The sequence below is a fragment of the Pituophis catenifer genome, unplaced genomic scaffold, assembly GCF_029215685.1.
Source record: "Pituophis catenifer annectens isolate HBS135680 unplaced genomic scaffold, rPitCat1.0.hap2 SCAF_1, whole genome shotgun sequence".
Classification (NCBI taxonomy): domain Eukaryota; kingdom Metazoa; phylum Chordata; class Lepidosauria; order Squamata; family Colubridae; genus Pituophis; species Pituophis catenifer.
In genome coordinates, this window is record NW_027256881.1 from 16,544,767 (window position 1) to 16,568,129 (window position 23,363).

General features: G+C 37.9%; 1 protein-coding gene across 1 annotated transcript in view; it reads right to left on the bottom strand.

The window, feature by feature from the left end:
* Positions 1-23,363, bottom strand: part of SRRM3 (serine/arginine repetitive matrix 3) — a 78,100-nt gene that overhangs the window by 43,963 nt on the left and 10,774 nt on the right. Inside the window, exons 2-3 of the mRNA XM_070945963.1 lie at positions 10,815-10,916; positions 1,506-1,640 (exon numbers count right to left, since the gene is read on the bottom strand). Coding sequence (XP_070802064.1) covers positions 1,506-1,640; positions 10,815-10,916 — 237 coding nt within the window. The remainder of the gene's footprint in view (positions 1-1,505; positions 1,641-10,814; positions 10,917-23,363) is intronic.

Here is a 23,363-nt window from a genome sequence, read left to right on the forward strand (position 1 = left end):
CTGCACAGTAGGTAAATTAATGTGACCTTTGGGGGATTAATCAGCCCATTGAAGTCTAGTCTCCTGAGTGCTGTCAACTTTGACACAGATCTGACAATTAAAAAGATTGTTTTGGCCAGGGAAGAAGATTTTCTACCCCAGTTTAAAATAAACAGTGGTACTTTACCAGTGAGATGCATAAAAAAGGCACATCTGGGTATTCTGAGCATGAATGGACAGTCCAGAGAAAAAGGGTAAAATATAATTGAGAATTTAGAGCGTTTTATCTTGACATATGGGACATCTATTGTGGGGGGATAAAAAATCAAGTTGGCAGCTATAGTGTCAGGGAATTGTGCAACAATGAAGTCGGAGATGCTGACAATAACGTGTAGTTTTATATAAATAAATATATGTTACATCTATATTTACAGTAAACAAGATAGCCAGGCTAACAGGCGCATCATAAGGTAAATCACAGAGCATACAGGGCACACAGAAGAAAAAGGCAGGAAAAAAGGGAAACTCCCCCTTCACACCAATAGCAACCAATCAGAGTGCAGATTGCCTCATGCAAGAGCCAGCACTCTCAAATCAATCAACTATAACGGTGTTCTGGCTCACTGCACAACCCACTGCTTCAGCTACTAAATTTAAATATCTTAACATATAGTCACATAAAGATCATCAATGTGGCATCAATGTACATAGAAAAGGGATGGGGCTTTAACTGTGGCTGCCATCTTGATTTTTTTTTTTTTTTTTTGACATTCCCCCTCTATGGACACTCTTACTGCGACAGCTATCTTCTTGTCTTTTGATGGATTTTACTTCAAACCAAATACATCCAACTCCTTTTACCTTTCATCCTAGAAAATAAATAGCTAGCAAATCTGGTCACATGGAATTGCATAGAAGTCTGACCCCAAATAAGGGCGAGGAGGTAAATAAGAAATTTTATCACTTCCAAAATTACCAAAAAAAAAAATATCTCCCAAAGTCAAAAATTCCAACTGACAGCTGAAATCTAAGCTTTTATCTAAGCTAGAATTGCAATGCCATTGGTGGATGTGTGGGCTTATCCTAAGAAAAGTAGAAGAATCTGAGATTGTTCTACCAGTATTTACTATAATACTGCTTCCTGCATTTGTCAGGAAGTTAGTATTTTATTTCAAAATTTCACTGAAAAACCTCTCTTCCTAGGCATTAGAAAATTGGCTCAGCTGCTGCATCTGTTTCCTTGACTTGCTCATTTTAAGTTCTAAGTAAGATCTAAGTAAGTTCATGGCATAGGAATTGTTTTTTTAAAAAATCTATTTGGGTGTTATTATTTGGCAGATTTCAAAATCCACAGTTGCCATTTGAAATGAACCAACGGTAAAGCTCTTATCTGTAAAATTAAGCTTCATGTAATAAAAGAGCTCTGATTAAGCTTCATAGAATACTAAAATCTTGCTAGAAAATCATTGCACCTAACTTACAATAGAGTTTCCCTTGGAGCCATAGCTGATATCTGTGACATTTACCTGTATTCTTGGTGACTGCTGTCGTATTGGTAACAGTCAGCTGCACAGTCACACTGCAATGGGCAACCTTCTTCATATTCTGCATATTGTATGGCGTATTCTTCTCCATCTACCATATGATGATTTTCTATCACTCTGCCAAGAAAAAAAGAGGAAAACAGTCCTTCAGAGCTTACCCAATATATCTAGTATTATGTGGAAAGCCCCATTGTGAATATGATTTTATTCATACTTGCACCAGGATTCTTTGTTTCTTTCACTGCACATTGTAAAACAACCAACCAAACAAATCTCATTGTTACTATAGGCCAGAATCACATTTAAACTTCTTTTCTGTAATGTTTTGTCAATATGTGTGTAAGTGTGTATATGTGGATGATATACAGTAGATATACATACACACATACCCATTCTAATTATAAGGGAAAATGGAGTGATTGAGCAAAATTTCAATCTTCAGCAAATTTGCAGTCCACACATACAGGTAATCCTCAATTTATAACCACAATTGAGACCAAAAATTTCTGTTGCTAAGTGAGACAGTTGTTAGGTGAATTTTGCTCCGTTTCTTGCCACAGTTATGTGAATCACTACAGTCATTAAGTTAGTAACATGGTTGTTAAGTGAACCTGGCTTTCCTATTGAGTTTGCTTGTGAGACATTCACAAAAGGTGATCACATGATCCCAGGACTGTCATTAATATGAGTCAGTTGCCAAGCGTCTGACTTTTGATATGACTATGGGGATGCTGCAGATATGACTATGGGGATGCTGCAGTGGTCATAAGCATACAGTCATAAGTGATTTTTTCAGTGCCTTTGTAACTTCGAACCATTACTAGATGAACTGTTGTAAATTGAACACTATCTGTACTTATAAGGCTGTCTACCTCATTTTTACACTTATGTGTTGAGTGGTGTTTCTAAAATGCATTTGAAAAGTTGTTTTAAAGTAAATTTTTGAATAAATTATCTTTCAAAATCTACTTAGATATATGCATGTTGTCTAAAGATATGTTTTAAAATACAGGTAGTTCTCAACTTACAACCACAATTGAGGCCAACATTTTTGTTGTGAGACATAATAACAACATTTCTGTTGTTAAGTAAATCTGGCTTCCCCATTGACTTGCTTGTCAGAAAATATGAACTAGTTGCCAAGCATTTGAATTTTGATTACATGATCATGGGATGCTAGAAATGTCGTAACTGTGAAAAATGGTCATTAGTCACTTTTTCCAGTACAGTTGTAACTTTGAACAGTCACTAAACAATTTTCTATGTCAAGGATTACCTGTACTTTAATGCATCTGAGTATTATATCACAAAATATGGGGAAAGGCTTCACCCAAAGGATAATTCTACTATCAACTCACATTGAAATTTATAAATTTAAAAATGCACAAATATTGAGCACTTTTATATAAAAAGTGTAGGAATATATATCTAATAATTTTACCACTACTTTGGAACTATCAGCTTGAATGATCTCTTTTGTGTCCCAATTGAAGTTTGCCTTAATGAAAGTAATATTTGTTGTATTTGGCATATGCAGTTTCTGCACATTTATGAACAGTGCAATAATAATTTTAAACTGAGGAAAGGAACTCAGCTAAATAGAATGGTCAAGGAGACTACAAATTCTCCATCAGTTTTATTATCTGGAGAAAGACTGACAGTGGAGGCAGACAGTTCATTTGGACTTATATTTCTTACTAAAGTGAAATATATTAAATTGCTATTTTTAAGTTACTATAATTCACTCTTAATTTGCACATATAAATTAGCATCTTAATATAAATTAGCATTCACTAATCTTATACAAAGACCAGCATTGTCCAAAGACTTCCTATGTCAGCATGCAGTTGCCTGGAGCTCTCATTTACACCCAGCCTGACATATTGTTCTTTCTAGCTGACCCTGACAGTACAGGAAATGTAGAAAATAGGGACAGCTACTGAGCTGGTAAGAGCAGGGTGAAAAGGCTGAGAGAAAGAGAAATGAAATATAATGGTTAGTAGACCAATATGAATTCTAGGACAGCTTTTTCAAGACAGCCCAGGGCAAGACATTTGATGGGATCAGAAGTGAGCAGAAATTTCAAGATCCACTGAAGGAAAGAAAGTATTGTCATAGGCAAATCTACCCAAGACAGATAACTTGTGGGAAGCCAAAAAAATAATACCAGAATAATAAACCCCTCCTTGCTTATCTCTAAGAGATAGATAGATAGATAGATAGATAGATAGATAGATAGATAGATTATATGCCATCAACTAATTTTCTACCACATAGACTTTCTCCAGGAAGATCTATGACAATCTATAACAGAATAATAGAATAACAGAATTGGAAGTTCTTCTAGTCCAACCCCTTGCTCAAGCAGGAAATCCTCTACCATTCCAGACAAGTGACTGTCCAGTCTCTTCTTAAAAGCCTCCAGTGATGGAGCACCCACGACTTCTGAAGGCAAACTATTCCACTGGTTAATTGTTCTCATTGTCAGGAAATTTCTCCTTAGTTCTAGGTTGGTTCTCTCATTGATTTCCATCCATTGCTTCTTGTCTTGTCTTCTGGTGTTTTGGAAAATAGGTTAACCCCCCTCTTCTTTGTGGCAGCCCCTCAAATATTAAAACACTGCTGTCATATCACCCTCTAGTCCTTTTTTTAAAGAAGACTAGCCATATCTAATTCCTGCAACTGTATTTCATATGTTTTAGCCTCCAGCCACCTACCGGTAATCATCTTGGTTGCTCTTCTCTGTAATCTTTCAGAGTCTCAATGTATTTTTATAATACGGTGACCAAAACTGGATGCAATATTTTAAGTGTGGTCTTACTAAGGCTTTATAATTGGTACTATCCTATTTAAATATGGAGTGTAAAAGTAGAAGAGTTCTTATTTAGTGAAGAAAACTCTAAGACTGAAAGCTTTACTTTGCAAATAGAAAAGTATTTTAGCCTAAGAATTTTTGGCACATATTACAAGCTCCCCCCGGAGATACGGAGGATCCCGGACCTGCACGCTTTTCGACGTGCCATCAAAACATTTCTTTTTCAACAGGCTGGCCTGCCCTAACCTCTCTTTTAAACTTTTAAACTTTTAAAAAATTTTAAATTTTAAATTTGTCTTAAGAATTTGGGGTGTTTTAAATTTCGTTTTCCAGGCCAAATTATTTAATTGTATTTTAATGCTTTTTAACATTTGTATTATATGTATTTTATCTGGCTGTTCACCACCCTGAGTCCTTCGGGAGTAGGGCGGTATACAAATTCAATAAATAATAATAATAAAATAATAATAATAATATTAGTCAAGTCAATTGATTTTTCTTCGCATTATGGATTTATTGGTACTTCCTGGGTATTTCAGAATTTGGTTGCTTAGCTAAATTATAACGCTGCTTAAAATGAACCCTCCCTTGTTTGGTTATATTAATAAGAGAATAATCACAGTTTTCCCCTGAATGCCATCATTCTGCTAAACAATTAATTCCCACAACATTGTCAAATTATTTACTAAGACTGTATTACTATTATTCTTCTCATCCTTCCTAGTACCTATCTCTTCCCACTTATTCCTATAACCATGTTGCTTGTATCTTTACAATTTATATTGTTTTATTTGTTTCCTAGTATGGTTTGATTGCTTATTAGTAACCTATGACTATCACTAAGTGTTGTATCTTATGATTTTTGATGAATGTATTTTATTTTTCTTTATGTACACTGAGATCATATGTACCAAAGACAAATTCCTTGTGTGTCCAATCACACTTGGCCAATCAAGAATTCTATTCTGTTCTGTTCTATTCTATTCTATTTTCTATTCTATTCTATCACAAAAAATGACTTGGGTGCTGCATCTTGGATCACATTCACAACTGCCAAAGCCCTCATGACATCTCTGTAAATACTATTTATAATCTAGATGACATTTTAAATCTAGGAATTTGGCTAAATTATTTCTTGGATTAGGTAGACTGGGAAGAGGAATCCCTTTAGTTGTATTTATTTATTAAAAATTAACCCATGCATTGTCAATAAGAGTAAATTCTTTACTGAGAGCTGCCTGTCTTAAAAATTCCAAAAAGTATTGAATCAGCATGGAAGCAATGCCTCCACATCAACAAAAAAATCCAGCATGGACAAAAATAAGAGAGATTCACTATAACATTTGGAAATGTCACCCCCTCTGCCTTTGTCTCTGCTTTTTCAGAAAAAGCATATAATTACAATATTATGGCTGACTAATGTTTTTGGAGGTGGAACTCTCCAGCCTTCCCTTGGAAAGAAGTCAGTAGGGGGAAATTGCAGCAAGAGTAGTACAGCCCAGCAGATACTGCCTGGGAGACATTAATCTCTGCTGTTGAAGAAGCTTAACCCGATTATAAGCCAAGTGAATAATTGGCTGTTGTAAAGGAAATGAACCCCAGGATGTTTGAGGGAGCAATATTAGTGGGCTGGGGAAACAAAAAAAAGGGAGCATACAGTAGCTTTTGGATGGGTAAAAAGCATACTCATAGTTTTCTCCAGGATAAAAGATAAAGTATCGATTGAGTCAAAGTTTGTCCTTTGGTAAGTTCATGGACATATCCATGAATTCTTCTGGTTAACGTTACAGCCTTTTTTCTATTGTTATTGGAAAGCAAAATAGAGGAAAATTCTTAAAAACAGTATTGTGAGCTTCAGTTCATTATTGTCTCATGACAGAAGACTGAGAAGGGGATTGTATTGTCTGTGTGTCCAGTTTTTTTGCAATAATTTGTGGGCAGGAGAACAATGAAACACAATACAAATGTTCTTCCACTGAAAGAAAGTTAAATCTCATTGCTCTCTATTAGATTTGACTTCGTGATCCTGCCATGTATTCATAGCTGATACAATAGATTGCAAGCTAAAGAACAGCATCATAAAGCAGGCTATACATCCTTCACTAGTTCTATCACAAGATCAACCAAAAGAAGATTATGTTGGATCAGGCCAAAAGCCTAACTAATCCAGTCCAGGCAAGCCAAAGAATTAGACATCCCTGATCTAGACCAAGATATAGAAACTCTTCAGAATAAGGGATCCCTAAAACTCAGAGCCATTTAGTTTTGCAAGGTTGAGTTGAAGTCTGTTTTTTCCCATCCAAACCCCCTCAGCCTTCAGACTTAAAGACAGAACCTCCATAGCATCATTTCAGTGGGCAGGGTGGAGATATAAAATTACTTTGTAAAGTTATTACATAAAGTTACTACATCATACTGATGTTGCCAGATGACTTTATCTAGAGATGTCATAGGTAAGGACATAAACAAGAGTGGAGAGCCTGCTGAAGCCTTTGGGACCCTGTAAATCACAGGCCACAGATTAAACTCCTACCTTTTATCAACACTGACTGGAACTGGCCCTTGGAGAAGGAAGAGAACCAGCATAATGGACTGCTACCCATTCCCCAATCCAATTCAGAAAAATACCATGATCAAGGGTGTGCTGAAGGCTACTAAGAGCTCAAAGGAAGAGATGACCATTATCCACTTCTGCCAGAGGTCACCTACAAGCATGATCAATGCCATTCCAGTCCTGTACTCAGCGCTTGGTTTTGAGAACAAGCATATCCCTAATTTTCACCTCTAAAATGATGGAGGATACAATATAGTCATGTATAAAAGAAGTGGGGCAGGCAAGAAGAAGAAGGAGTTTTGAAGCACTTCAGTCCCCAAATGATCTCCTTTAGCTGCTTTTCATCTGGTAGAAGAACCTTTTAGAATTTAGATTGTGATCAAAATGAAACTTTTGGGGGTCTCAGTGGAGCTTGAGATGCAAATGCATCTGCTCTTGCTAATCTATAGTTTAGGTTACATGTAATAAACATCATTTGGGTTTACATAACATTCTTATCCTTGTAGTACTTTGACCCATAAACTAACCAAATATCACATTAACCTAACCAAGGCCAGGCAGCAATCAACTTTTGTGGTACAAATGAAATGTGTTATGTAGATGCTGCCAGCAGAACCTTAGCTAACCTAGTTAATCTTATTACATAAACACGGCTAGCTAGTTCTTACTTGAAATAAGGCAAGTAATCTGCAGCAAGATCATGATTACAAGCAAAGCAGATGGAGTTTGCTAAAAAAAGAAACTGATCTAACCTTGAAAGCTAAGGCTTAGGACTCCTTTGGCATCTTTTGATTCCATTCTGAGCATTATGCCTGTTTTTCTCCTTCCCTTCCTCAGGACCATGGCTAATTTATCTCTGATGTCCCAAATGGCCAGCCCTAGCTAACAAAGTTTTCATGCTAATAAATTAACTTTATTCCTCTCCGGAAAATCCTTCTGATTTGTCTCTTGGTCTCCTGATGGCTGTCCTGGCTGATGGCTGTACGTTCATGTGTAATTCATTTGCTGTGCAATGTGTAGTACATTAGTTCAATCAATCAAAATAGAGCTGGAAGGGACCTGGGAAGTCGTCTAGTCCAAACCCCTGCTCAAGCAGGATACCCTATACCAGGGGTCTCCAAACTAGGCAACTTTAAACCTGGAGGACTTCAACTCCCAGAATTCAGCTTTGCTGGCTGAGGAATTCTGGGAGTTGAAGTCCACCAGGCTTAAAGTTGCCAAGCTCTATACCATTTCCAACAACTAACTCTCTTCTTAAAACCTCCAGTGATGAAGCACCCACAACTTTTGAAGGCAAGCTGTTCTACTGGTTAATTGTTCTCACTGTTAGAAGTTTCTAATTAATTCCAGGTTGCTGCCCTCCTTGATTAGTTTCCTTCCATTGTTTCTTGTCTTGCCTTTTGGTGCTTTGGAAAATAAGGTGACCCCCTCTTCTTTGTGACAACCCCTCAAATACTGGAACACTGCTATCATGTCACCTGTAGTCCTTCTTTTCTCTAGACTAGCCATACTCAATTCCTGCAACTGTTCTTCATATGTTTTAGACTCCAGGCCTTTAGTTCAGGTGAAGCCTCCAGTTCAGAAGAAGCAACATCCTTAATAATGAAAAGACTTGTGCAAGGGACAGATCACCATCTTTGTGATCCATTAGGAAATAAACTCCAGAGAAGAGAAGACTATAGTGTTGTTCATAGCAAGTTGTATTCTCCTTTTGATAAATTGGTGGTTTTTGACAAGCAGCAAATAGACTGGTTAACTAGCCAATGACAGCAGGGATGGTTGGTCATTTGACAGAAAATGGTTGGGATGATGAATTTAGACTGAATTGAAGTAGCCTTGATGCAATCTATCCACAGTATAGGAAGAGTGCTTCAGAAACCAAGGGTTAGCATGACAGAAAACAATCTCTTTGAAGGCTTGCCCAGCCAATTAACCTTTTCTAGTAATCAAGATTAATATTGAACTTAATGAACTATCTGTTGAATGTTCAGTCAAGTACATATACATGAATACCGAAGTGCATGAAAATACAAATATTGGGATAAACTAAAACAATGATGTACCAAAGATCAGGGGAACATCAAAGTACAACTGCTGGATAAAAGAACTGGCCAGGACATGTATTTCGATGATGAAGAGCTGGCTAAGAAGAACCAAATCCCTTTCTGATAGTCTTCTCCATTAGTCTTTTGTAACAATATTCCAGGATAAAAACCAGCTGGTCAGAATCAACACTTTCAGATTATAAAACCGGAGATTAAAAGGGACTGTGCTTGCCTATCTCTGGGTGTGCTTGTGTGAGAAGTATTCTCTCATCCATACCTTGCCATTTTATTAGCTGTTTTTTGCCTGCTACTTCTCTGCTATCTCCTCATTTCAGCAATCTTTCTAGAGTTACAAGATAACTTTTCCCAACTATCCGACGACTAATTTAGATAATTCTCCTGCTAACATTAGTTGGGGAAACAGCATTCATCAGCAATGAGTGTCTCTAATTAGTTGTGCTGGAAGTGAGGAATGTACTGAAGGGATAACTATATTCAAGCTGTGGTTCAATAAACCTGTGCAATAGTTTGAATCCCTAGTGCTGCATAACAGGGTGAGCTCCCGTTACTTGTCCCAGCTTCTGCCAACCTAGCAATTTGAAAGCACGTAAAAAATGCAAGTAGAAAAATAGGGACCACCTTTTGTGGGAAGGTAACAGTGTTCTGTGCGCCTTTGGCGTTTATTCATGCTGACCACATGACCACGGAGACGTCTTCGGACAGTGCTGGCTCTTCGGCTTTGAAATGGAGATGAGCACTGCCCCCTAGAGTTGGGAACGACTAGCACATATGTGCGAGGGAAACCTTTACCTTTTAATAGCTGTACTATACTGAGAAACTGTTACTTTCTGCAGTGATTGAACCAGCTAAGGACAAAGTTCCTGCGAAGTAGGAAAAAGGTTGTCTATGATTTCCTCCGTTAAGAATCACTTCCCGAGAATTGAGATTATTGTGGAGTTAAGTCCAGGCCCCCATCTGAACTGGACAGAACCATCAAAGGGGCTACATTGGGGTGGGGGGAGAGAAAACTGTGTTTCCCAATAAGTATTTAGAGACAGGAGAGGTTCTTACAACCATCTCCCTCTGCCTGTACTGTGGTTTCATGGATAAAAATTTAAATATTTCAGTCCAGTATTTTGCAATATGGTTCCTTTTCAATGGCCATATTGGATTGTAATTGAGAATCACCACACTAATTATCTGATATTTGGGGCTCCTGCTATTTTTATGGCATTGGTGGTAGTTATCATACCACCCATACCACTGGGTAGAACAATGTACAGGTTAATTATGAGCACCAGTTCCCTTTCTGCGAAGGCTTGTGTTAGTTGTATCAGAGCAACACTAACTGATGAAATGTTAACTGACTGTCATGGGATTTGCTGTTTTCTTCAGCAGGGAGACATTTTCCCCCCTCAGTGGGTAGAAAAAAAAGAATACTGGATGGAAAGTCCAGTTTATCCTTTTTGCTGGCATGCTAAATTTCTACATGAAAGGATTTGGGGCAGAGGTGGGTTTCAACAGGTTCTGACCAGTTCTGGAGAACCGGTAGCAGAAATTTTGATTAGTTTGGAGAACTGGTAAATACCACTTCTGACTGGCCCCACCCCCATCTATTCTCTGGCTCCTGAGTCCCAGCTGATCGGGAGGGTATGGAGATTTTGCAGTATCCTTCCCCTGGAGTAGGCTGGGAATGGAGATTTTACAGTATCCTTCCCCTGCCACACCCACCAAGCTACACCCACAGAATCAGTAGTAAAAAATTTTGAAACCCACCACTGATTTGGGGGCAATTAGACTCTTTTGAATCTGCTCCACAAAGCTGGAAAAAAAGAAGCCAAACTGACATGATTGCATAGCAACCTCTCCATACTCACATATGCCGTCCATGTTGGTCTTCACGGGTGAGAACACCCTCCTTTTCCATCAGCATTTGCCGGAAGGTGCCAACCTTCTGCCGGATATCCTCTTCAGAATACCTGTTGGAAGGAAGGAAGATGGGAAGCGCATCAGCAATGTTTAAAGTTTGCCATCCTACAGATATCTATCTTTCCTTTATTAAAGGCTCCTCCTCCAAATCACAAGTCAACCATCTTGACTTTTTTCATATTTTCCTTCCCTCAAGAACACCCCTGCTAAGGATAATTAGCATCTGGGGCTATCTCTTTCCATTTCCTCATATTAATTCAGTAACAGAAGACTTTACGTTGGCTTGCTGAACTGACAGCACCAACAAGAAACAGCACTAATGGTCTCATTCTGCTTGGTCTACAGTACTACAGCATCTTGTCCTTGATGCTTTAAGGTGCTGAGCACACCATCTGCCTTTGGTCTCCATAGCAGAGCCTCTGGGATTCCGTTGTGCACTCAGAGTCCAGGAATTAAGATATCAATAATTCTTATTCATCTAACTTCAAAGAATATAAAGCAACACATTTGGGAGTCCCATAGTGACTCAACAATGTTGAACAGACCTCACAGACATACAAGGAGGAAATTAGGAAGGGATGGATACTGAAAGAACTGATGCATGCTTTCACACAAATTGAACAATGGGCCTTATTTCAAATTGCAGCTTTGCCTTTGGAATGGTATGTGTTATATAAACAGCTCAGATCAAATAATTTGTTGTTATTGTGGCATGGGTGGCACCTATATTAACAGAATAATGGAACAGAATAACATTGTTGGAAAGGCCCTTGGAGATCTTCTAGTCCAACCTTCTGCTCAAGCAGGAAAGCCTATACCATTTCAGACAATGGTTGTCCAATCTCTTCTTAAAAAATTGTTGGAGCATTCACAACTTCTGGAGGCAAATTATTCCACTGATTATTTGTTCTAGCTGTCAGGAAATTTCTCCATAGTTCTAGGTTGCTTCTCTCCTTGATTAGTTTTCATCCATTGCTTCTTGTCTTGCCTTCAGGTGCTTTGGAGAATAGGTTGACTCCCTCTTCTTTGTGGCAACCCCTTAGATATTGGAACATGTATTCACAATAGCCATCCTAAATCTTCTTAGCATTGACTGTTACCACCCAATATACTGTACATAGTGGCCACCCCTTTGATCTTCTCAGAAACTTCCTACCAGCTTGTCCTGTATTCACCAGCTAACCTTCTTACTGTCCTCCATCTTCAATGATATGTTTTTTAGAAATTATTTTAAAAATTGAATGCTTTATTCAATTTAGCACAGAATGGCAAAAAGGTGAGATATAATTTAGATAAACAATTAACAAACCTAACTCCTTAATGCCTCTATATTTAACTATATTCCAGTGAATGGAATCAGCCATAAATCAGACATTTCCCTCTTCAGAATTTCATCTACTTACTCATCCCCTATTTTCAGATGCCAATATCTACCTGCCAAATCACTGACTGTCTTCACACTTTACTCTCAGCCTTAATGTGCTTTGTTTAGTTTTCACTTAGTGTGATGTGTAAAGCCAGTCACCATGCCTTATTTAACAAATCCTATTTAAATTAAATCAGGATTCAAAGCAATGTATGTGGCCAGGCACTGACCTGATTTATGGGTGCATCTATGCTTCAGAATGTCCATGGAACAGTGATTCCTAAACTGGGGTGAGGGGGGTAATTCCCCCAAGGTGGTAATTTGAGCATATCCTAATTGTATGAATAGAACAATTTGTAATTGCTTGATTGTGAACTGAGGGCCGGTTTTTGGACTGCCACTGTTAAGATAACTGTAAAATAAGAGATTCTGCTATTTTTGTCAGGTTAATGACATTATTTGAGACTGAAAACAAGGGTAATTGGGTCAAACAGTTTAAGAACTATTCCTCTTGAAGTTAAATCCCCAAATATGGAGTGGATTTACTTCTCTACAGTGGTGGGATTCAGCCGGTTCGGGTTGAAGGGAAACAATAATAAGGATATAATAAATAACAGTAGAATATGATATACTGGTATACTAGATTCTGTAACCATTAGGTTTCTGTAATGCATATATGCCTTTGTATTTGTGTCACATATATTATGCCTTTATATTTGTATCGCCTGTAACAAACATATTCTGTTATTAGGCCTCTGTAATGTATCTGGTATTCGTCAAACATATGTCCCTGCCATTTGACCTGAACCCATATCAATCTTCTTCCTGTTTTTCTTGTGCCATCTAAGAGCATGGTACGTATCTCCAAGGGATAATTTACACCTAAGCCCTAATTTATGTTTGATCTGGATGAGCTCCTGCCTTGCAGAACCAGGGGGCTAAATGGCCAATTGAGAAAACAAAGGAATGCTCAAGGACGACTAATTGGGAAATTTCTATTCCCTTGCAGGGCAGCAAGGAATACACAAACCTAAATTAGGAGGCCAGAATTGGGTACTAAGCCGACGTCTCTGAGGGTATAAAAGGACACCATACCTTCCCCAAGGTGTGGCTATCTCCTCACATGCATTGTATCTGTATGTTCTGGATATAGTTCCACCCAGTATTTTGTTTTTGGCCATGAATAAAATCTGCTTTTTTGCAAGCCTCGTCTTGAGTCTCTCTCTTTGGCATTCTGGTGACTCGAGTATATTTTGGGACCTTACAGGGTGAACCAGTAGTTAAATTGCTGGCTGGTGCTGCCCTGCCCCGTCCCTTCCAGGATTCCCCACGTGCCCCATTTCGGCTCCCAGGTAAGTGCAGAGAGGCCTCCTAGGCCCAAAACAGGGTACGGGGGACACTCCTCATGGCCCATTTTTGCTTCCAGGAAGCTTCAGGGAGGCTTCCTAGGCCCTGTTTTCACTTCCCAAGGGAGTGCAGGGAGGCCTACTAAACTCAAAATGGGGGTTGGTGCATCCTTCCCCCCCCCCCAGCCCTTTTTTGCTCCCAGAAGGGTGCAGGAGGCCGAGTGCTGCCTGTCACACCCCCATGGCCATGCCCACCATGACCACGCCCACCCAGCCAGTCAATAGGGCAGAGAACCAGTTGTTAAATTATTTGAATCCCACCACTGCTTCTATATCCTCTATCTGTTATAATAGAGGTGCATGCATGTTTCTACGGCTTTGCTGAATTATTTATGTATGTGTGTGGGGTGTGGGGGGGTGTTTTCCATGTAGCTAGCCACCCAGAGTCACTACACTGAATAAATAAAAAATTTAAAACCTGCATGAATAATTAAAGTATGGCATAAGCTCTAAATTCCATGCAGGTCAAAGGGTCTTTCCCCACAACTGAATTAAAAAGCTTTTTACTCTTGAATGGGCAGAAGACAACCCCAGCATTAAATTTGCTATTCCCCTTACCAAGTCCATATCTTGCTTCTATTGTTCCTCTCCCCAGTCAGAGCAAATCTTGACCCTGAAGTCTCTTCTTCACTTAATAGTTAGGAGTTGAATCCCTGTATTCAGGGGCAAGGATGTCTTTATCTACTTCTCTGAAGCATTCATCAGTTTTAAGTTGAAAAGGGTTCTTCCCTCCAAAGTAAATGCTAATAACGTTTTAAGAGATTTTATATTGTACACGCAAGGCTGTTGTTAAACATTGCTCAAACAAGTGGGGAAATGCTATTTTTATATCATCACAGCTTATAACCATTTCTCTCACTCATGGGCTGAGGACAAGATGAAAGCAATGTGAAAGGGGAAAATAAGAACGATTGCAGAATAATTTGGTCTTGTAAATAATTGACTGTAATGTAAGATGCTTTTGCTCTGCTATTGTATCTGGATAAAAAGACACCCCTCTCTTTAGCCAAGACAGGAGAAATGAAAATGAAAGCAGATGGAAAGTAATATCCCTACATCACATTTAACCAGGTCTGATGAAAACCTGGCACAGTGTTTCTCAACCTTGGCCACTTTAGTCTGGCTGGGGGATTCTGGGAATTGAAGTCCACAGAATTTAATGTTGCCAAGATTGAGAAACACTGATCTAGCAGTTGCTTTTGTACACTCCCTTGTTGACTTTGGTTCGTGTAATCCGTAGTTTTGTTTGTTGTCACTTAAGGTGTTGTGTGAAGTTAACTCGGGTTATTATTTAATTGTATGACGTAGTGTGTGAACCCTGAAAATAGATTAATTCAGAAATCAGGTTAATTGTTATCAATCAATCAGTTAATCAGAATAGAGCTGGAAGGGATCTTGGAGGTCTTCTAATCCAATCTCCTGAATTGAATTTGGATTTCATTCTACTACTGCCAAACTCCAAACCAACTCATATATATATTCCCAACTCATATATATATTCCCAACTCATATATATATTCCTTCTTCCCTGTGACATCTCGGTGTTATCTTCCAAAGTTCTTTCTTTTTCTGTGTAGTTGTCATTACTTCTATCTTGATCCTTATCCAGTCTACAATATCAATTCATCACTAACATAACATTCAACTCATCACATATTTTTACATACTTATATAATTAATCATTTATATCTCTTCTCCAGCCAATAATAAAAATCATTCCATATTTTAAAAGATTCTTAGTCTTCTCTATCTTTAATCATCAGAGTTAATCTATTCATTTCTGCACAATCTTAAGATTTTTTTTATTACTTCTTCCAAAGGTATTTTCTCCGCTTTCCAATTTTGTGCATAGACAATCCTTGCAGCTGTTATTACATATATTATCAGATAAACTTTTTCCTTGCTAATTTTTTTAGGTAGGATACCCAGTAGGAACAGCTCTGGTTGAAATTCGATACGTTGATGTATCATTTCCTCCAACCAAGTCTTAAATTTAATCCAATAGTTTTTAGCTTCCAGACATGTCCACCAGGTATATATATATGTGTGTGTTTGTGTGTGTGTATGTATCATCAGACACACACACAGAGATATCCATACACACACACACACACACACACACACACACACACACTAAAACCAGGTAAATAAAAATACATTTAAGGAACTAAGATAAGGAAATGATGCTTCAGATATCCTACCAATTGGGAAATGAGGAAATCAAACCAAAGCAAGCAGCTTGTTTCTGCTATTAAGATGGAAAGAAAAAGCTTGTGTGGGCTCTTACAGATGGCTCAGCTGCCATCAAAGCCCTGATGAATATTTCATGGCTTCCTTGCATGCTTAGCTTTTCAATAATAGAACAGTTGACTTTGGGTTGGCGTTCAAATACACAGAAGGGACTATCAGCTCTTCCCCACCTCTGTCAGCAGCCTTCTCTCTGCCTTGCATATTTTTATTGCGGTCGTCCTTTTCCTCTCTTCATGAAACAGCAAGGCGCAAAACAGTTCCCCTTCTTTTTCCACATAGTTCTCACTCTCTACCCACAGGTGAGACACATGTGCCAAACTAGATGTAAGAGATCATTGCAGGGCAAATGATGGTGGTGGTGATACTGGATGTATTGTAATTCATGTTCATATTTATATAAAACTATATAACTCTCTATTTATCATATTTGTATGTACCATATTTTTCAGAGTATAAGACGCACCTTTTTCCCCCTAAAAGGGGGTGAAAATTTAGGTGCGTCTTATACACCGAATGTAGCCCCGCCTACCCACTGCCCCCCCCCCACCCTTTGGCCTCTGCCTCGCAGCAGTTACCTCCTTGCAAGCAAACAGCAAGAAAAAACATCTGCTTTCAGTTTCATTACAGGCTAATTAGCACAAGTTGATTGGATCGGTCTCCTGACTCTCAGCTGATTTGCTCTCAGCTGTTTTGCACAAAGAGATAAATTGCTGGTGCAGATTTTTTTTTTCTTTGTGCTAATCAAGCTTGCTGAAAATGAAAATGAAAGTAAAGCAGGCTGTTTTGCAATGAGGCAAAATTGCTCAGAGGCAGAGGGAAATTTCTTTTTCTTCTTTTCCTCACAAAAAAAGGTAGGTGTATCTTATACTCTGGTGCGTCTTATACTCTGAAAAATATGGTATTTTGATATTCTTCTGGTGGGGGTTTTAATTTCTCTGCTATGGTTTTTCAGTTCTTACCCACACACAGGTGAGACACCTGTGCGAAACCAGATGTAAGGGATCATTGTAGTGGATATATTACACAGGTAATCCTCGAGTTACCACAGTTCATTTAGTGACCATTCAAAGTTACAATGGCACTGAAAAATATGACTTATGACCATTTGCAGCAGCCTCATGATCATGTGATCAAAATTCAGATGTTTGCTAACTGATTCTGTTGCAATATTTTTCAGGATCAGACTCAATAAATTTAGTAAGAGTTAAAGGTTTAAATATATCTCCTTTTATTTACAATAGGCATTCTATATTCACTGAATATTCATAGGTAGAAGCAAGTAAATGGGGGCAAACAGCTCCTTATATATACAATGGGTGGAGCTAGATGTGGGAGTGGTGAATCATGAATACATTAAGAAGTGAAGAATAAGTTAACCCCTGATACCCCGTTCATATATTATTTACACATTATAGAATAACGCATTTACATCTGACAAATCCCCCTCTAAATGCCGATTCGTTATACAACACCAATTACATTCAGATTCAGGACAGTACAAAACATACAATTTAGAAGTTAAGTATTTATGCTGCTTGGCAGGTAAAGGCTTTGTCAATATGTCAGCTAATTGTTCTGAAGTTTCACAATGCACAGCTTTAATAAATCCATCCTGAGATAATTGTCTCACATGTTTAAATTTTATATCTATGTGTCTGGACCTTTGTCCAATGGCGTCAGATCTGGATATTTCAATAGCTGCTTTATTATCTTCATGCATAATAAAAGGTAAAGCAGGTTTTTTCCAAACATCTGAAATCAAATCATTAAACCATACAAGGTTATTTGCAGCTTTAGATAAACAAACATATTCTGCTTCTGTCGTTGAAGTGGCCACTAATTCTTGTTTACCAGTGTACCAGTAAACTGGACAGTCATTTAAGAGGAATATATAACCAGATGTACTTTTTCTACATGATGTGTCTCCAGCCCAGTCTGCATCTGCATAACATGTAAGCTTTGGTTCTTTATTATCGTTAGGTTCCAACATTAAACAAAAGTCTAGTGTACTTTTCAGATATCTTAATATTCTTTTAACAGCTTCCCAGTGGTACATTGTTGGCTTGCTGACATGTCTGGATAATAAATTGAGGGGTAAAGCGATATCTGGTCTTGTCCAATTAGATATATAAAGAAGTGAACCTATGACTGATCTATAAAATGTGTTATCTTTGAATTCAGGGGATGATTCATCAGTATTTCTTAGAAAGTCAGTTTGCATAGGAGTATCACAAGGTTTGGCATTACTTAGATTGCATTTATTTAAAAGCTCTATGATCTTATCTCTCTGAGTAAGTTTGAATCCTCTTTTTGTTTTATTAATTTGAACACCAAGATATTTGTTTACTTTGCCTAAAGATTTCAATGAGAAATGTTCATTTAGCTTAGTTACAAAAGTTTCTCTTCTCTCTTTATGTTTTCCTATGTATAAAATGTCATCCACATAAATCAATACAAATTCCATGTAATCATCACCCTTTTTAACGAAAAAACAGTTATCAGCAGTGGTGGCATTGAAGTCCATGGTTTTAAGTACTTTTACTAAGCAATCATACCATCGTTTACCAGATTGTTTTAACCCGTATAAACTCTTGTTTAACAACCAAGTCTCATTTCTGTTTGTGTATTGACTGTGGGGTGCTCTTACATATATTTCCTTATCTAGTTTTGCGTGTAGGTACGCTGTCTGTATGTCATATTGGAATACATCGAGATTAAGTGCTGATGCTACCACTAGAGCTGTTTTGACACTCTCGGTTCTTACTGTGGGGGAATACGTGTCAGTGTAATCCTCCGGATATTTCTGTGCATAACCTTGTGCAACTAGTCTAGCTTTGTACAGGGTATTGCCTCCCTCTAAGTTCTTAATTTTATATATCCACCTGGTACCAATAATTGTTTTATCCTTTGGTGCGATTGCAGGTGTAAATACATTTAGTCCTTGTAAGCTTTCCATTTCTTTTTTCATTGCTAATTCCCATTTTTCTTTTTCTTCACGAGGGAGTTTTAACACTTCCTCATATGTATTAGGTGTCTTTGACTCATCATCCATATGCATTATATAGTCTTTATATTTATTTGGCATCTGATTTCTGGTGTTTCTAATTGTTTTTTCAGGTTTACTATTGTTATCATGCAAATATCTTGCTTCCTTTTTAGTTAGTGTGTCTGTCTTTATTTTGTGTTGGCTATTTGTCCATGTTTTGGTTTTGTTTTTATATTTGTTGATGTTTTGCTTTTCTATGGTCCCTTTCTCTTGAGATTTTGTATCTTTGTTGTCACTTGGAAATATTTCATTAAGATGTATTTTAGACCAGTTGGCCTGTTCATGGAACACAGCTGTTCTGGAGACTATAAATTTGTTATTACTATCAATGAATCTGTATCCTTTAGTACCTGTCTCATATCCCATAAATCTGAGTCTTCTGGACACGTTTTCTCCCTTTCTTCTCAGTTGCTTAGGTATGTGTACGTCTGCAGTGACCCCAAATATGTGCATGTGTGCCAATTTTGGTTTTCTATTATACATTACTTCATATGGTGTTTTATTTACAATGCTGGACCAGGTTCTATTCTGTGTGTAATTGGAATAATGTAAGGCTTCTGACCAGAATTGTTTGCTTAAGCCAGCATCTTCCAATGTGCATCTAATCATGGTTTGTAATGTTGAGTTCTTCCTCTCTGCAATCCCGTTCTGGAACGCAGAAAATGGACTAGACGTGTAATGTAACATTCCTCTGTCCTTTAACCATTGGGAGAATTCTTTAGACATGAATTCACATCCCCTATCTGTCATAATTTGTTTTATTCTGATATTGTGTTGTGTTTCTATGCGTTTATAAAATTCTTTAAATTTTTGGAAGGTTTCGTCTTTGTGTTTTAATGTATAGACAAATCCATAACGGCTATAATCGTCTACTATGGTTAAGAAGTAACGTTTTCTATAAGTGATTGATGGAGTTAGTGGACCAACTAAGTCCATGTGTACTAAATCAAAAATTTGGTTGGTTGATCTGGTGGATTTTCTTGGTCTGGGACTAGTCTTTAGTTTTGTAGATTTACATACTGAGCATTCCAAATAGTTTTCACAATTTTTTATTTTGACACCTTCTGCGTGTTCAGTCATTTTTTGTACTACAGGAAAACTGGCATGTCCTAACTTCCTATGTAAGATGTGAGCACACTCATCATGAATTGGCTTACCTATTTTTGGTTTTTTTTCATTGTGTACATCTTTGTGATCATGAGATATTTTACATTCATCATTGTCACTGTTGCTAATGTTTCCATCATCTACTTCAATACAATCTTCCATATTTGAATCAATGTTGTGTAACCATTTTTCCTTTGTTATCAGATAAGGTAGGCCTCCTTTAATTATTACAGTGCCTATATCTATTTTATTTTTCTCTAAAGTCGCCTTTCCTTTAGAAAAAACTATGTTAATATCAGAATCTCTACTTAGTTTTATGGCACTTAGTATGTTATGAGGTATTTCAGGTATTAGCAATACCCCCTCTATTTTTCCTAGACCTGGCAGTATTACATTCCCTCTGCCTAATACTTGAACCTTTTCTTGGTTAGCTACCTTTATTACAAATTTATCTTCTACAAATGAAGACAATATATCTTTGTTATTAGTGGTGTGATTAGTTGCTCCAGAATCAATAAGCCAATTACTATTTTCATTCTGCTGTGTGTTAGTGTTGTCTTGTTTATTTAATCCATTCAATGAACCAGATTTTCTATCCTTTGAATTATCTCTGCCCCCTCTATTGTCTTTGTAATTTGGTGGGCTTCTGTATCTATGTCTATCCATGGAAGACTGTCTATAATTGTATTTGTTTCTATATTCTGACCTATGTCTTTCTTTTGAAATTTTGGGGCAATCCCTTCTATTGTGTTCCCTGGATCCACAGTTATGACATTTAAATGTTTCATTATATTTTTCTTGGAAAGCTACTTTCCTATACGTTTTGTGTTCTATGTGATTGTTAGAACGATTCCTTCTTGAATTGTCTTCTGCTATTAATTTATTGGATAGACTTTCTATGGATAAGTATCCTAGATTGATTGTGTCTAAATGTGACATATAATTGTCCCATGATGGATCAAGTGAGTTGATAATAACACTTTTCATTGTTTGATCTGAAATCACCTCCCCCCTTAAATGCAGCTCAGCTCTTATTTTGTTTAAAGATATTAAATGCTCACTTATGGAAACCCCTGGTTTTATCCTAGATGAAAAGAAATCTTTAGACATCCTTGTAGTGGTAGCTACACTGTCACTGTAAAACAAATTGAACATGCATTGAATAATTTCTGACACAGTCATATTTTGCTTAATGCTATGATACATTGCAGGAGACACGCTAGATATTAATAAGAAAAATGCTCTATGGTGTAAGCAGTCTATTTTTAGAGTCCAAGGTCTTTTTGGGGGACTAGTGATAAAAAACAGTAAGTTTTCCTTCATAAAGACAACCTGGAGCTGCTGATACCATTCTTGCAAATTAATGCCATCTACCCTTAGCTTTGGGAAGTCACTGGGTAAATTTCCGACATTATTAGGTCCATTACTTACAACCTGAGGTAGTCCGTGGTCTCGCAAATGCAGAAAGTTACAAAACGGCGTGGGGATGCTCGCAACGAGCCTGCACGGTCTCCTCGCCAGTTCATGTCTTCCCGGACCGTCTGCGTAGTCTTGCGCATGCGCGTTGTTCATTTCTTCCACGGAGTCGTCGTGAGAGGTTCTCCTCGTTGCGGCTCGCTCGTTCTGCTCCTCCTCAGACGAATTGGTCTCTGGTTCGATTTTGGGAGTCTTGACGATGGCGGCTGCTCTTCTTCTTCCTTTGACGGCGTTGGTGCTTGCTTCGGTCTGTGGCGTGGGGCGGTATCGGCAGGGCTCTCTGGGTTCGGGCGTCGTCGCTCTCGTAGTCAGAATGGGAGCGGGCAGGTCTTGAGGCATTGGCTTGCCCGCTCGCTTCTTCGTTAGCTTTTTTGTTATTTTTAGTTTTGGTCCAAAGGCAGCAAAAAGCGTTTTCATTGCTGATTTTATTGGATTGTTTGTTGAATCCTCTTCACTTTCCGATTCTGATTCTTCAGAGGTGTTAGAGTCTTCTTTTTCATTTTCGTTGTCTGATGTTTTTCGCGCCAGAAATTTTGAATTGAGCTTTCTGATTGGCTCTGCTTCGCTCACCCTGGAGGTCTGTTGAAACCAAGATGGCTGCCATTCAAAATTTCGCGCGGGAAATTTCACAACAATATTTTCTGTAGTCATATCACTCACTATTTTGGTGTCTTTTGATTTTTCATTAGTGATGTGCTTCTCTCTCGCTGCTCCGCTGTTCTTCAGCATATCTTGGAGGTTCGCGATGAGGCTTTCATCATTCTTCTGGCTCTTCAATAGTTTTAATATTTCTGACCTGAGTTCGTTATTCTCTATTTCGATTTCCTCCTCATCATCATTTTCATCTATTATTTCTTCGTCTTCAGTGGTGTATTCTTCAGATTCTCTCGAAATCGCATTTGTGGATTCGTTGATTATTTCTTGTTCTGTTTCTATTTCTTTGCTGTATGCCCTGGTGTTGGGCCTATCTTTCTTAGACATTTTTAATTTTTATTGAGTCAATTAACCATCCTCTGCTACCAGCTTGTTGCAATATTTTTCAGGATCAGACTCAATAAATTTAGTAAGAGTTAAAGGTTTAAATATATCTCCTTTTATTTACAATAGGCATTCTATATTCACTGAATATTCATAGGTAGAAGCAAGTAAATGGGGGCAAACAGCTCCTTATATATACAATGGGTGGAGCTAGATGTGGGAGTGGTGAATCATGAATACATTAAGAAGTGAAGAATAAGTTAACCCCTGATACCCCGTTCATATATTATTTACACATTATAGAATAAGGCATTTACATCTGACAGATTCATTTTTATGATAGTTGCTGTGCAAAGTCAATGGGGAAGCCAGATTCTCTTAACAACTGGGTTACTAATTTATCAACTACAGTGATTCACTTAACAACTGTTGCCCCAAGCCTAATCCCTAACTCTTTCTTTCCACAATTGTTTATGATGGGAACTGGAATTCAGTCTTTGAAGAATTATACTTTGCACAGCTGTACTCATTTGGGCTGCATTTTGTTTATTATAGAGCAGTGTTTCTCAGCCTTGGCTACTTTAAGATGTGTGGACCTCACCTCACAGAATTCTGGCTGAGGAAGATGCCAGGTTTGAAAAAAAAAGTAAAGCCTGTGAACTCAGCTTCAAGCTAATTGTCTCTTTTGCTTTCTTCCCAGAAAGAAATTGGAATGGCTTCCATACAGAAGCTTCCAATTAGCTGTTGTAGTGAATAAAAGTGTTAAAAAAATTCTTGACAGACAAATGAAGGTTACCCTAATTCTTCAGAGAGCACCAGCAAGATGCCACTTGGTATCACCTGATGCCACCTGGTGAGATGGTGGAAA